Genomic DNA, 16,557 nt, shown 5'->3' with positions numbered 1-16,557 from the left:
TTTTAAGTAAGTTTATGCATGTAATTCATTTTGTTTCCTTAATGTTACTGTCTTATTTCTTTTAAAAACTAACAAGAAAGAAACTAAATTGTTTTGTTAGACAATGTAAACAAAATAATTACAGTTACTATATCAGTAATTTTTAACAAAATTCTTTCATTTGTTTAAAGATATTTCTGACTGAATAGAAGATCCTACCTTTAAAATTGAAAGTTAAAGTACTGAGAAATAAAACTTTTATAACCTCTTACAATCTGATTCTTGTATAATAGAGAGTTAGAGATGTCTCAAGTAATTTATTCAGTAATTTTTATACAAGTATGAAAATGAATCTTTGTGTTTTCAAAAATGAACTAAATTAGGTTATATATAAATAACATTGTACTTATAAGAGAGACCAATAAAACTAGAATAGTCAGTGTTTAATCTGTTTTGTTAATAAATGTATTGGTAACTTGAATAGAGTTTCATGTACCAATTATTCTTCCTAAAAATAAATGTGACACTGTTTTCTTTGTGTTGATAATTGAAGAAAGAAGCAATTGTAAATTGTTTTGTGTGATAAATGTTTCAAGGCAAGATTATGTAATAATAGATTTACATTGTGAGTGAAATTACATATTAATACATACATTGCAAAAATAAAATATCAGGTTGATAGATTTTGTTATCAGTGTTCTTTTTAACAGGCACAATTGTGTTTACTAACCATAAAAACAAACAAACAAAAAAACCTGTGGCAGTTTATGGAAGAGATGATTACAGAGAGTTGAATATATTATATTGAAACAATTTTGATTATGCAAATCAGCAAATCATGTGACAACCACAGTTGATTGAAATCCATTGTGGAAAGGAATGTATTAGATCTATATTGGACAAAAATTGTAATTTTTGTAGGTGGTGTATGCCTCTGAAAATTGACTGCAATTGATTGCTTTTGGAAAAGGTAACTAACAGCCCTTTTCAATGAAAAATGTTTATAAACTTGGATAATAAAGATATATTCAAAGTTATATATATATATATATATATATATATAACTTCAAAGACTAGATTGTCCTTTTTAGTTAATGACATTGGAAAATAGTGAATATGGATCAACTTAGGGTACCAGGATCATCAAGGAAAAACCTGGAACAAGTCTTATCATACCTATGGTGAGGAAAGTGATTAGTCTTGTAACAGGTAAGAATCCATGAACACAGAGCAGTGGCAAAAGCTGCTCATACAGGCAACAGTACCCAATATGATCATTAAAGATCTCCATATGGAGAAAACAACATGAGCCACATGAATACATGTGCTTCCATGATATATCAATTCAACTACTGCATACCTCAAACATTTAGTATTGAAATGGATATTTGTGCTACTCCATAAGAAGATATACCAGTCAAGTTGCAAGATGCATTGAATCGGAATTTGTGTAATTAGATTGTTGAAACAGAACTGGAAAACACTGCCTTTGGGTATTATATGGATTATAGAAAGCTAACAAGGAAGAGTTGTGTGCTTTTATTTTACAATTGAGAAGAGATCTTTTAAAAAAACTTGCCTGAATTTTTTTTTTATCTAAGGAGAAAAGGATAATGCCTGTAAAAGGTTGTTTTTACATACACATTTTACCTGATAAGAAAAAGGTAAGGACTGTAAAAGGTTGTTTTTACATACACATTTTACCTGATAAGAAAAAGGTAAGGACTGTAAAAGGTTGTTTTTACATACACATTTTATCTTGGTAGAAAAGGATAGTGGCTGTAAAAGATTGTTTCTTGCCAGTGAATTACTAAGTTTAATATAGTAGTTTTCACCAATTTTTAAAATGTTTAAGATATTGAATAAGTGTATTGTAAAACATGAATTTTTAAATAAAGGTATCAGGCTGAAAGTTTCCACTTCTCTTTCAGTTCTGGGCACATTATAATGTGAGGGTTGTTCCCATTTTCTTATTGGCCCAAGAGTTGATGGTGGATTATGTTGATTAGCTGCCTCCCCTCTTATCTGTCACCTCTAAATTTAGGATGGCTAGCACAGATAGTCCCTGATTAGGTTTGCACAAACTTCAGAAGGAGGGGGGATTTCTTCAGTTATCTAAGTGAAATAATGAAATTATTTTGAAGTTTCCTTCCAAATAATATCTTAAAATTAGCTAATTTCTTAAACTGTACTCATTTAATTTTTGTGTCAAAGTAACATTTTGAGCTTCTGTTTGTCATGTTAATTATTCTGTTTTTTTGTGCACCTTATTTATAGAAATAACTTACTCTTACAGTTTAAGCTTGATATATTGTTAAAGAAAATTTGATAAATACACATAAATATCAACCATTAAAACCCCCAAAAAACTTTGATATCCTCTTATAGTACATACTAAATACAACAAAAAACTTTATCCTCTCTTATAATACATACTAAATACAACAAAAAACTTTATCCTCTCTTATAATACATACTAAATACAACAAAAAACTTTATCCTCTCTTATAGTACATACCAAATACAACAAAAACTTTATCCTCTCTTATAATACATACTAAATACAACAAAAAACTTTATCCTCTCTTATAGTACATACTAAATACAAATAAAAACTATCCTCTCTTATAGTACATACTAAATACAAATAAAAACTTTATCCTCTCTTATAGTACATACCAAATACAACAAAAAACTTTATCCTCTCTTATAGTACAAACTAAATACAACAAAAACTTTATCCTCTCTTATAATACATACTAAATACAACAAAAACTTTATCCTCTCTTATAGTACATACTAAATACAAATAAAAACTTTATCCTCTCTTATAGTACAAACTAAATACAACAAAAAACTTTATCCTCTCTTATAGTACAAACTAAATACAAATAAAAACTTTATCCTCTCTTATAGTACATACTAAATACAACAAAAAACTTTATCCTCTCTTATAGTACATACTAAATACAAATAAAAACTTTATCCTCTCTTATAGTACATACTAAATACAACAAAAAACTTTATCCTCTTATAGTTACAAACTAAATACAAATAAAACTTTATCCTCTCTTATGGTACATACTAAATACAACAAAAAACTTTATCCTCTCTTATAATACATACTAAATACAACAAAAAACTTTATCCTCTCTTATAATACATACTAAATACAACAAAAACTACATACTAAATACAACAAAAACTTTATCCTCTCTTATAATACATACCAAATACAAATAAAAACTTTATCCTCTCTTATAGTACATACTAAATACAAATAAAAACTTTATCCTCTCTTATAATACATACTAAATACAACAAAAACTTTATCCTCTCTTATAGTACATACTAAATACAAATAAAAACTTTATCCTCTCTTATAGTACATACTAAATACAACAAAAAACTTTATCCTCTCTTATAATACATACTAAATACAAATAAAAACTTTATCCTCTCTTATAGTACATACCAAATACAACAAAAAACTTTATCCTCTCTTATAGTACAAACTAAATACAACAAAAACTTTATCCCTCTTATGGTACATACTAAATACAACAAAAAACTTTATCCTCTCTTATAATACATACTAAATACAAATAAAAACTTTATCCTCTCTTATAGTACATACCAAATACAAATAAAAACTTTATCCTCTCTTATAGTACAAACTAAATACAAAAAAAAACTTTATCCTCTCTTATAGTACATACCAAATACAAATAAAAAACTTTATCCTCTCTTATAGTACAAACTAAATACAAATAAAACATTATACAGGTACTACAGAAATACTGAAAGGTGTTGCAGCATCGGTACTCTGACAAACATAATTCTGATTTGTATGTTTTTTCATGACTTTATTGGGTTTGTATATTTTTTGGGTCTGGCTTTGATTGACCCCACACACCTGATGCTCATGTTTAGATCAGACGAGGCTGTAGATTTTGATGTTTATCATAATTTAAAGCATTCTTAAGTTTCTAAAAATTTTCATTTTTGTTTTTCAGTTAGTTGTACCACCTGTCATTTTAAAGGTAGTGTTAGAGTTTTATTAAAACCATGTCACTTCAAGATTGGACTCAAAAAATTATTAGTATATCATAGAATCTGGAAGTATTATTAGTGTTGGATAAGTTGTTTTTTTTTTTTTTCAGAATTCTAAATGACATGTTGATTCTCCATATACTTACCATAACTTTAAATTATGGACTTGTAACTGTTGATTGATTTCATATTTTTTGTCTTTTCCTGATTTATAAAATTCAAGCATACTGTATTACCTTTGTCTGAACACAAATAAGGAAGTCAAGGCATTGTTACATGTTAAAATCTACAGCTTAGTCTTCAAAATTATAAGTTTTATTTCATTGTAAGTAATGTTAATTATGTATACGTATTTTGATAATTGTCATCGAATACTTCATATGCTTAATTATACATTATTGTGAATTTGACAGAAAGCTAAACAAGTAGAACTGATGAAGTTGAGACAAAATTTGTTACCTGTACATTTTACTATTTAAGTTGTGAGGAAAGAAAACTTGTCTTCCAACTAAGATTTATAATGATTAAGTTAAGCAGCAATCTGGAAGATTAGTTATGGTTTTTCAAGAAGACACACACACACACACGTGTACAATTCTCTAAATTCCACACACTTAAATGACTAAAAATATTTATATAATCAAAATGTCAGTCATTCCCTGTTAATTAATCAGATTTCATGATCTAAGAATTTGAATGAAGATATAGTTAACACATATACTAAAAAACAAATGTACTAGGAGGCAACAGATCACACAAACACATGTCTAGAACCATTAGAGTTTGTACATAAGGAAAACACAAACTTTTAAAATAAATATTTTTACATGAGAACAAAATTCTACATACATTTTTTTTTTCTGGGAAAATGAATTTAAGAAACTAAAGCAAGAAAACTTTTTGTTCATTTTGTTACATTCTGTTGCTCAGCTTGTACATTTTGGTTAATTATTACATTGAGTTTGGTTTGTGTGTTTATAAGTTATTAATTAACAATGAGACATTCATTGTTTTAATTTATTGCAACAAGACTCACTGTAAATAATGAACCCTTTATAGTTAATATCTGTGTATAATTACTTTTGTAAATGGGAAATGTAGTTGTGGAATTTTTAAAAAGGAAGGCTTTATTTGTTGTTTTATCGATGTTTAAGTAAATTAAAACATGGCTTTGTGGTGGATAATTTTATATCAGTACTGGGAATACAAGGACGTAAGAGTTATTTTGTGACCTTGGGCTAATGTTTATTTTTAATGGGATTCAAAACATCTAACAGAGTTTGTATTTATGATTTTTAATGTGTTTCACAATAATAAAGTTAGGACTATTTATGTTTGTGTTATGTATTATTGACTGGTATTTTATTATTAAACAATAACTATAAACGCATACAAGATTTTGCTAGATAAAATGTTCCAGCCTAAGAACTCCTTACAATAATTGTAAATATAATAACAAGGTTGTTATTGTTTTAGAGTGCCTTGGTATTTTGTATCAAGTATTTTTTACATGTAGCTAATACTCATGCATGTACGTTCAATACACAAGTATTAGCTTTTCTTTAATCTAATTAATGTGATTGAAATATATCTCTTTGTACATCATATCTGTGACACTACACAACTTTAAGTAGGTCCTACATCATATGTGACACTACACAACTTTAAGTGAGTCCTACATCATATCTGTGACACTACAGAACTTTAAGTAGGTCCTACATCATATCTGTGACACTACACAACTTTAAGTAAGTCCTACATCATATCTGTGACACTACACAACTTTAAGTAGGTCCTACATCATATCTGTGACACTACACAACTTTAAGTAGGTCCTAAGATATCTGTGACACTCAACTTTAAGTAGGTCCCAGATCATATCTGTGACACTACACAACTTTAAGTAGGTCCTACATGATATCTGACACTACACAACTTTAAGTAGGTCCTACATCATATCTGTGACACTACACAACTTTAAGTAGGTCCTACATCATATCTGTGACACTACACAACTTTAAGTAGGTCCTAAAACATATACAACTGAGTTCTGATTTTAATGGAAAGTTTTCTTGGGAAAGTTGATATTCATCATGTTTCTCGAGGACTGGACAAAGATAATTAAGTGTCCAGTTTGTGTATTCCAAAGGAAGCATTATGCATCTGGTATTTGTTTTACTTGTACTTATGGGTGTTAAACAAAACTTGCACTAAGAGTGTCTACATTTGCTCCAATCAACATATATTTGTATTTGGATAAAAATGAAACTGTATGGAACTGAGATAGTTAAACAAGGATACCTTTTCATGACAAAAAGAAACCATGATAAAACAAAATACTACTGTGTTCTTCATGTTTTACTGTATGTGGTGGTGCTCCTATCAGCTCTATTTACTTGTAATTTAACAAATAATTGTCTTCAGGACATTTAGAATAAAGTTAAAATAATAATAAATATTCTTCTATGTGCATTTACTGGCTTTCTGAATTCAGTAATTATTTCTTCTCAGCATTTAACTCAGCATTGGCATACAGTTTACCTGACCCATTTGAATAAAATAATGGAGAAAACCAAAGTAATGCCTTCAATAGAAGCCTCTGGTGAAATGGTGAAATCAACAGAAGCCTCTCATGATATCACAGACCATGTTATGCTTCAACAGAAGCCTCTGGTGAAATGATATCATGAAATCAAAGAGAAGACCATGGTGATGCCTTCAACAGAAGCCTCTGGTGAAATCAAAGAGAAGACCACAGCAGTGTCTTCAACAGAAATATCCATACCCTCTGATGAAGGTATGGGAAACTCTCAGCTGATTGATGTGAGACTTGAAAGTCTTTTGACTCAGAGAGAGTTGCTGTTGAAGGAGGCAAAAGGTAATATTAATTACAAATATGTGTGTTAATAAGATTGTTAGAACATAAATAATAACTATAGATTTTATATTCAATGTTACACTTTGTCTGTCAGTCATTTGAAACTATACAAGTAGGAAAAGTTTACTTGTAAGTATATTTCAAATTCAGGAATGAATTGACAGTGGAAGTTAATTTTAAATATGTTGGGAAGGGCCCCCCTGCTAGTACAGCAGTAGGTCTACAGATTTACAATGCTAAAATCAGGGGTTCAATACCCCTCGGTGGGCTGAGCAGATAGCCCGATGTGACTTTGCTACAAGAAAACACACACACACACTGTAAGAAAACACATGTTGGGAAGAAAGTTCTTAATATTTTGTACAATGTTTGTATTATGCTGTGAATGAAGTTAAAGAAGGAATGAAAATATAGCTTCAACAAAACCTTGATCAGTGTTAGTGGGGTCTTTGAACAGGTTGAAGTTTGTGGGCCATGTTTACTGATCTTGCCAGCTGTGTAAAGAAAAGAAAATGTGAAAGAAATTGACTATGTAAAAGGAAAAATAAGTGTGTGTGTGTGTAAATTTATCAAAAACAATATGAGAATTGCAGCACAGGTTTAAAAATTTAAAATTACAGAAGTTTGTGTTTGAACATGTAACAAGTAATCTTTATAAAATTTAAAATACAAAAATAGAGCACATAAGTAAAATACAAGGTCAGAAAGAAAAACGAATGAACTCACTATTTGAGAAGACCTAATGGAGAAGGTGTTTAACTCGCAGTCTGTTGGTAGCAGGTTCGAATCCCCATCACTGAACACACTTGCTGTCTCATTCATGAAGGCTTTATAATGTAAAGGTGAATCTCACTATTTTTTGGTAAAAGAGTAACCTAAGACTTGTTAGGAATGAATGATGCTTGCTAGCTGTTTTCTTTCCAGTCTATTGATGCTAAATTAGAGACAGTTAGTGCAGCTAACCCTTCTATAGCTTTGTGCAGAATTCTAAACCAGATCACAATTTCTGTATTAGGGTGGAGATGTCAATAAAAAAAAATGCAGGGAAAAATTAAGATACAAAAGTTAATTCTAATAATAATTCTCCTATTTTTGTACATCAAAAATGGTAGAATAAACACTGCCTACTGACTGTAATATACTGTTTCAGAAACATTCTGTGAAATGTTTTGTTCCAAACAAGTTTAATTTTGAATATGTTTTAACTTATGTAAAATGTTTGTTTATAATCCCCTGTAAATATTAGTTATTGATGGGTTTAAACCAAAGAGTTAATATGTTTATGGTTAGAACAAAAAAACAGGTTTTGAGCAGTTGATTAGAGGATAGGAATGTAACTTTAAATAAATTATTGTTAGAAATATTGTGTGTTCTTACTATTTTTTTATTACAAAATTCTGTTAATTAGATATTGTTAATTAAAGTATCTTTAAGTTTGAATGTGAAAAAGTAAGTTTGAAAAATGTATTTAGAAACTGACATTAGAAATATTAACATTTCTACTCTATTACTTATGGTTGAGTGTATTATTCAGTAATGTTTTTTATGTTCTTTATAGTTTGTTTCATATTAATTTTGTAGACATTCATAATAAAGTTGATATTTAACCATAGCTATTTGATTACAACAGCCATGCATCAGCGTCTTCTCGGTGTACATTTAAAAAATGTTGGTGAACTAAAACAAAGAGTCCTAGATGAATACCAAGTTGTTCTGGCTGTCCACAAAGAGATGAATGCAGAGCTGGATAAACTTGGGAAAGAAGCAAGTATGAGCTCAAAACTCAAATCTCTTGAGGCAGAAAAGTCTGAGCTGCTTGGAAAACTTGAAATCTTAAACCATCAGTTGGATACTGCAGGATATCAAAATCAGCAGTTGCAGCTTTTGGTAGCCCAGCTTCGTAAAGATGGCGGCTGTTTAAATTGTAAATCCATGATTGATGACAAGAACCTTGCTTCAGGGAAAGAATCTTGTGGATCCCAGTTAGTATCTAAAGGAACATTGAGCCAGTCAATTACATCTTTGGAAGAAGGAAGACTTTCTTTATTTGGGAAGGTTCCATCTGAAGGAGGAGATGTTTTCCGAGAACTTGATAACCATTATCGCAATATGTATGAATTAAAAATTGTAGAGTACAAATCACAACTTCAGATATCAAAAGAAGAGCTTGAAAACAGTTACCAAAAAAGACTGGAAGCTGAGAGAGAGAAACATGAAAAACAAATTATGGATATTGAATGTCAGAAAACAAATCTAGAAAAAAAATATCAGAGTGATTTAGAGAGCTTAATTGCTAGCCATGAATCAGAAAAGAGAGCTCTGGAGCAAGTGTACTGTGAAAAGTTAGCAGAAGAAAGAAAAAAACTAAGTGAACATGCTCTTGTGTCCACTGTGGATGAAGATTCAGTGAATCATTTGTTTGATCTTGAGAAGTTGCGTTGTGAACTAGAAGAAAAATTTCTTGAAGAAAAAGACATGTTATGCAAAGAACACGTAACAAAAGTAAAAGAGTTAATTACAGAACACACTAAAGAATTAAAAGTTCTTCAAGAGTGTAGAAAAGATAAAAACGACCAAATGATTGGTTTTTCTAAAGACAGTGAAGCAGATGAAATACGTCAGTTGACTAAAGAAAAAGAAGAAATACTTCAAAATAAACTAGAGATAGAAACAAAACTGAATTCTCAGATGGCTGATCTGATCCAAGAGCATCATGATGATTTACAAGCTCAGATAGAAGACACGAACATTAGATTCAATGAACAGAGAAAGACATTCGAAGCAGAACTACATCATCAATTAGAAAGTATGAAGATGTATCACGGAAAGGAAATGCAGCTTCAAGAGAGAGTATTAAAAGAAAAACATGAGGAAACTTGTGCTACGTTAGAGGAAGAACACAAAAAACAACTGAAGGAATTGAAATCATCCCATTCAACAGAGATTCAGCAGTTGCAAGCAATGATTGAGGAACAGAAAATGACCAGTCAAAAGCAGATAGAAGATCTAAAAACTAATCATTCCTTGGAAGTCGATGCACTTCAGCACAAAATAGAAGATCTTCTTAAAAAGAACAGAGACTTGTTCTCAAAACATTTCTTAGAAATGGAAGAGGTTTCTCTTTTTTATTCAAATGAATCTAGACAGATGAGCAACAAGTTACGTGCTAAAATTGAAGAAGAAAAACACAGTTATTGATGGAAGTATCTAAGTTAGTTGAGAAAGGAATTGAGAAAGGATTTGGTCATAAAGTAGAAATGATGATTTCAAACCTACTTCAAGCAATTAATTCCCTGATCACAGTTAAAACACGTGCAAAATCTTTAAGTGATCTTGAAGATGAAGATGATGGGTGAGTTATCTTTAAAAAGTATTTGTATAAATTCATTGAGAATTTAGAGAAACAAAGAGAAAGATAGATTCATAGGATTTAATTGAGATACATGTACTTAGCAGTAATTATTGATCAGTTTCCTCTAATAGGAAACATAATCAAGATGTGAAACTTTAAAAGAAGTTAGTCTTAGGAACATATAACATTACATGTAGGGAATTATCAATGTTTTGATTTATTTAATCATTGTCTAAACATTAGCTGTGTACCTTCAGCAGGTAACTAATATAGTGTGGGAAGAAACCCCTTTGTTGTTTTTTACTGAAAATATACATCAAACACAATTTAAAAAGGTGGTTTGTTTGTACTAACACATTTCAGGAGTGTTCAGTATCCTGAACAGGTGTTGATGATGTCCATCACTCTTGACTCTTTCAACACCAACACAACACAATGATCTTTTGTAGTCTACAGCCTTCTGTTTACATGTTGACATTCTTTTTTAACTTGAGAATAATGTCATTCAAATATCAAATTAAATTTTTGGTCATAATCTTACAATATTTTTCTACTGTGCTGCTTCAACTCTTAACCAATTAGATTTATAAATATGTTCATTTTTCTCACTGTTTTTTTTTTTATTGCCCTTAGTTCTCTTACCATATTTGAAAATTTTTACTATTGTTGAAAAAAACCACAGCAAAGCTTTAAATTTCAGTATAATTTCTCAGACTTGTAGTTAGTTCTAACTGTCATTACAAATCATTTATAAATCTTTAGTGTTTGGATTTTTTTTATCAAATACAAACATGTCAATTTTGTGGTGGTATGTAATTTGAAATAACTTCTTTTTGTTCATTTCTGATCATTCGAACAGAATGTCTGATGCTTATTTTCATCTGGTAGTAAAATGGATTGTCTGAAATTAGTCATAAAAGTTATTACTGCATTTAAGTCTTGTAAACATATCGTGAGAATTTGAGTGCTGTGGTATGAAAATACTAGTCTAAATTATTAATCTTTTCACTGCTTCTGCTTTAAAACATGCATATTTTTGTGAGCTGTACACTGTTTGTGGCATTTAACTGTCTGGGAGGAACCATATCTTATATGGCAAGTCACTAGTCAATGGCTTAAGTACTGAAAGTGAGTGCCCTTAACTCTTGTATTTATATTCGTCCAAAGTTGTCAATTTACTAACACACATCTGGAACACTTACACAATTAAATGCTAAGACTTCTCTTGTCCTTCAATGGGACAGCACTAAGCCTGTAGATTTACAGTGCTAGAGTTCAAAGTCTATTTCCCTACAGTGCAGATAGCAGATAACATGATGTCACTTATTTCTGTAAACACAAATAACAAGATTTCTCATTCAATTGTGCTTCTCTAGTCTAATGTCCTTTATCTAATATTATTGAATTTTTAACATTTTCAACAAAATATATTAGGCATCAAAGGGTTCAGTTAACTTTTGTGTGGTTGGCTAAACTAGTGACATGGGCTAAGTATAATAAACATTATTGCTTTAAGCTCTAACTTCTGTGTTATAATTTAGTTGTTTGCTAGAGGGAGCTGCTAATTACGATGATTTTAGATCAAGAATGTTTGTATAGGTACTTGCAGAATCCAGAAACCTGCCATACTCAACAAAAGCAATAGTTCAGTATAGATACAAGAAAGGGTGATTTACTAAAGATTGATTCACTCATTGATTGACTAAAAGCATTCAGATCACTGAGTGTTAGGGCTTCTAAGAGTTAATCAGTACATTATGTAGTAATCAATTGAAGAAATGTATTGTTAAACTTTATTATTATATTATACTTATTGTAGTTTCAGAGTTTTGAAAAGTATTGTATTTGAAGTTAGGCCTATAGGTGTGCATGGCTATAGCAAACATTAGAAAAGAAAGCATTATTATTGTGTGAATTGCATTTTGCATCAGTTTTATTAAATAATTCATAAGAATGTGTCAAATTGTGGAATGACATTACAACAGTGTTTATATATGTAACAGGAAAACTTTCCATAATAAGGTAATATAACACTGTGATATATCACTGTAGAATTTGTCTGAATTTGTTTTTCATTCTGTTAATTTTAAAACATCAGCTTAATTTCTTTCAGGTAATATTTATTTCAATATTTATTTTATGTTTGAAGATCTGTTTTATGGTATCAAAACTGTGGATAATTTTCTATGAACATTCAGATTTTTGTTGATCATGAAAGCTACTTTTTTACCATTGGAAATTTCCAGAGTCATGTTTTGATACGTGTATTGCTTCAGTTTATAACAGCTTCAATATCTTTAATTAGTTATATAACAATATAAATAACATATACATCAGTAAGAGCAATTCTAAATTTGAAATTAACTGGAAGTACCTAATATTATGAACCACTGTGATAGAAATTACAAGCTTATAGTGATACAATGAATTCATAATGCTTTTGGCCATAATCAGAGTAATTTAATATATTGTGAACTTGGAAAGTTATTGTGGAATGCAGCTGTAACAAAAAAGTTTTTAAGTTGTTGCTGAAAGAGAAATTTTGTTTGCTTTTGAGCCAAAAACTTTTCTCTGTATTTTGAGATTTTAAAATCAGTTTAGGGTTTCAGTAATAATAGTAAATAAAAAATTAAAATAGCCATACTATAACTGTAGTTATTGTGGGTAAAATGTGATGCAGACAATTTACAGAACATATGAAACTTAATACTACAACACTGAATTAGTTTTCTTCATTAAATATCACATTGAACACATTCACATGTTATATTTTTTGTATTTGGTCTTGGTAAAAATATGGCTATTTACATTATTAAGTAATATAATGCCAAAGTTATGAAAATATTGTAATTTATTCTGTTAAAATAATTTATTTTCTGTTTTGATTGTTGTAGCTTTCTGATCTCCAAAGCTCTTTTTTTTTTTTAAATAGAGAAAACTTGAGAGCAAAACATTGCAATGTTTTGAGTTCCAGTATAAGTGAAGAAGACCTTCGGGTGCTAAAGGAAAACCAAAAGGTAATAACTTGCATAAGACAAACGTTAACCCTACCAAATTTTTATGTGAAAGTTACCCAAAAGGAAAGATCACAGCTAGCTTATTGAAACTTCTTTATTATTACTCACAACATATTGACATCCATGATTTGTGGTTTAAGTCTTTTTGTACATGGAGACTACACACCATTCTCTGTGGTTAGGATTTTTAAATTATACATCATACCTTTCTACAGCACGTTTTATTATTCATAGTTTTTGCCTTTGTGGTTGCTCACATCTTTAGAAACAGTGTAACTTTCAAACAGGGTCTAAGTAATTTGACAAACAACATAAACTTTCAATGGTGATGTTCTGAACAAAAATATAAATGTTGCTGGTAGTCGAGCTGTCTTGACAAACTGACATCTCGTCATTGCACGACAGTCTAGCAGCGGCTTCTTAATTAAGTAGTCATATAAAATCTCAGTGTATAATGACTAGTTATATAAGTCTTGTTTATGGGGAAATCAGTTTTAAAAATACTGAGTACAAAGTGCCAGTTAATAATTCTGAGTACTAAGTGCCAGCTAATAATTCTGAGTACAAAGTGCCAGCTAATAATTCTGAATACTAAGTGCCAGCTAATAATTCTGAGTACTAAGTGCCAGCTAATAATTCTGAGTACTAAGTGCCAGCTAATAATTCCGAGTACTAAGTGCTAGCTAATAATTCTGAGTACTAAGTGCTAGCTAATAATTCTGAGTACTAAGCACCGGTTAGTAATACTAAGTTCTAAGTGCCGGTTAGTAATACTGAGTACTAAGCGCCGGTTAGTAATACTGAGTACTAAGCGCCGGTTAGTAATACTGAGTACTAAGCGCCAGTTAGTAATTCTGAGTACTAAGCACCAGTTAGTAATACTGAGTACTAAGCGCCGGTTAGTAATACTGAGTACTAAGCGCCAGTTAGTAATACTGAGTACTAAGCACCAGTTAGTAATACTGAGTACTAAGCGCCAGTTAGTAATTCTGAGTACTAAGCGCCAGTTAGTAATTCTGAGTACTAAGCACCAGTTAGTAATACTGAGTACTAAGCACCAGTTAGTAATTCTGAGTACTAAGCACCAGTTAGTAATTCTGAGTACTAAGCACCAGTTAGTAATACTGAGTACTAAGCACCAGTTAGTAATACTGAGTACTAAGCGCCAGTTAGTAATACTGAGTACTAAGCACCAGTTAGTAATACTGAGTACTAAGCGCCGGTTAGTAATACTGAGTACTAAGCGCCGGTTAGTAATACTGAGTACTAAGCGCCAGTTAGTAATACTGAGTACTAAGCGCCAGTTAGTAATACTGAGTACTAAGCGCCAGTTAGTAATACTGAGTACTAAGCATCAGTTAGTAATACTGAGTTCTAAGCGCCGGTTAGTAATACTGAGTACTAAGCATCAGTTAGTAATACTGAGTTCTAAGCGCCAGTTAGTAATTCTGAGTTCTAAGCGCCGGTTAGTAATTCTGAGTTCTAAGCGCCGGTTAGTAATTCTGAGTTCTAAGCGCCGGTTAGTAATACTGAGTACTAAGCATCAGTTAGTAATACTGAGTTCTAAGCGCCGGTTAGTAATTCTGAGTTCTAAGCGCCGGTTAGTAATTCTGAGTTCTAAGCGCCGGTTAGTAATACTGAGTACTAAGCGCCGGTTAGTAATACTGAGTACTAAGCGCCAGTTAGTAATACTGAGTACTAAGCATCAGTTAGTAATACTGAGTTCTAAGCGCCGGTTAGTAATTCTGAGTTCTAAGCGCCGGTTAGTAATACTGAGTACAGTGTGCCGGTTAGTAATACTGAGTACTAAGCGCCGGTTAGTAATACTGAGTACTAAGCGCCGGTTAGTAATACTGAGTACTAAGCCAGTTAGTAATACTGAGTACTAAGCGCCAGTTAGTAATACTGAGTACTAAGCGCCAGTTAGTAATACTGAGTACTAAGCATCAGTTAGTAATACTGAGTTCTAAGCGCCGGTTAGTAATTCTGAGTACTAAGCACCAGTTAGTAATACTGAGTACTAAGCACCAGTTAGTAATACTGAGTACTAAGCGCCAGTTAGTAATACTGAGTACTAAGCACCAGTTAGTAATACTGAGTACTAAGCGCCGGTTAGTAATACTGAGTACTAAGCACCGGTTAGTAATACTGAGTACTAAGCGCCGGTTAGTAATACTGAGTACTAAGCGCCAGTTAGTAATACTGAGTACTAAGCGCCAGTTAGTAATACTGAGTACTAAGCGCCAGTTAGTAATACTGAGTACTAAGCATCAGTTAGTAATACTGAGTTCTAAGCGCCGGTTAGTAATTCTGAGTTCTAAGCGCCAGTTAGTAATTCTGAGTTCTAAGCGCCGGTTAGTAATTCTGAGTTCTAAGCGCCGGTTAGTAATTCTGAGTTCTAAGCGCCGGTTAGTAATACTGAGTACTAAGCATCAGTTAGTAATACTGAGTTCTAAGCGCCGGTTAGTAATTCTGAGTTCTAAGCGCCGGTTAGTAATTCTGAGTTCTAAGCGCCGGTTAGTAATACTGAGTACTAAGCGCCGGTTAGTAATACTGAGTACTAAGCGCCAGTTAGTAATACTGAGTACTAAGCATCAGTTAGTAATACTGAGTTCTAAGCGCCGGTTAGTAATTCTGAGTTCTAAGCGCCGGTTAGTAATACTGAGTACAGTGTGCCGGTTAGTAATACTGAGTACTAAGAGCCGGTTAGTAATTCTGAGTTCTGCCGGTTAGTAATACTGAGTACTAAGCGCCGGTTAGTAATTCTGAGTTCTAAGCGCGGTTAGTAATACTGAGTACAGTGTGCGGTTAGTAATACTGAGTACAGTGTGCGGTTAGTAATACTGAGTTCTAGCGCCGGTTAGTAATTCTGAGTTCTAAGCTACCGGTTAGTAATACTGAGTACTAAGCGCCGGTTAGTAATTCTGAGTTCTAAGCGCGGTTAGTAATACTGAGTACAGTGCTACCGGTTAGTAATACTGAGTACAGTGTGCCGGTTAGTAATACTGAGTACAGTGTGCCGGTTAGTAATACTGAGTACAGTGTGCCGGTTAGTAATACTGAGTTCTAAGCGCCGGTTAGTAATTCTGAGTTCTAAGCGCCGGTTAGTAATTCTGAGTTCTAAGCGCCGGTTAGTAATACTGAGTACAGTGTGCCGGTTAGTAATTCTGAGTCCTAAGCACCAGCTAATAATTCTGAGTACAGAGTGCCAGCTAATAATTCTGAGTACAGAGTGCCGGTTAGTAATACTGAGTACTAAGCACCAGTTAGTAATACTG

The 16,557-nt window shown here is 31.7% G+C and overlaps 1 protein-coding gene across 1 annotated transcript in view; it reads left to right on the top strand.

Annotated features, from left to right (window-relative positions):
* Positions 1–16,557, top strand: part of LOC143235747 (uncharacterized) — a 159,571-nt gene that overhangs the window by 38,547 nt on the left and 104,467 nt on the right. The window contains 3 exon segments of the mRNA XM_076473951.1: positions 6,715–6,910; positions 8,541–10,105; positions 13,157–13,279. Coding sequence (XP_076330066.1) covers positions 6,715–6,910; positions 8,541–10,105; positions 13,157–13,279 — 1,884 coding nt within the window.

The sequence above is a fragment of the Tachypleus tridentatus genome, chromosome 12 (assembly GCF_004210375.1).
Source record: "Tachypleus tridentatus isolate NWPU-2018 chromosome 12, ASM421037v1, whole genome shotgun sequence".
NCBI classification, from domain to species: Eukaryota; Metazoa; Arthropoda; class Merostomata; order Xiphosura; family Limulidae; genus Tachypleus; species Tachypleus tridentatus.
The sequence above is the reverse complement of the archived record's forward strand: the minus strand, read 5'-3'. Positions and strand labels throughout refer to the sequence as shown.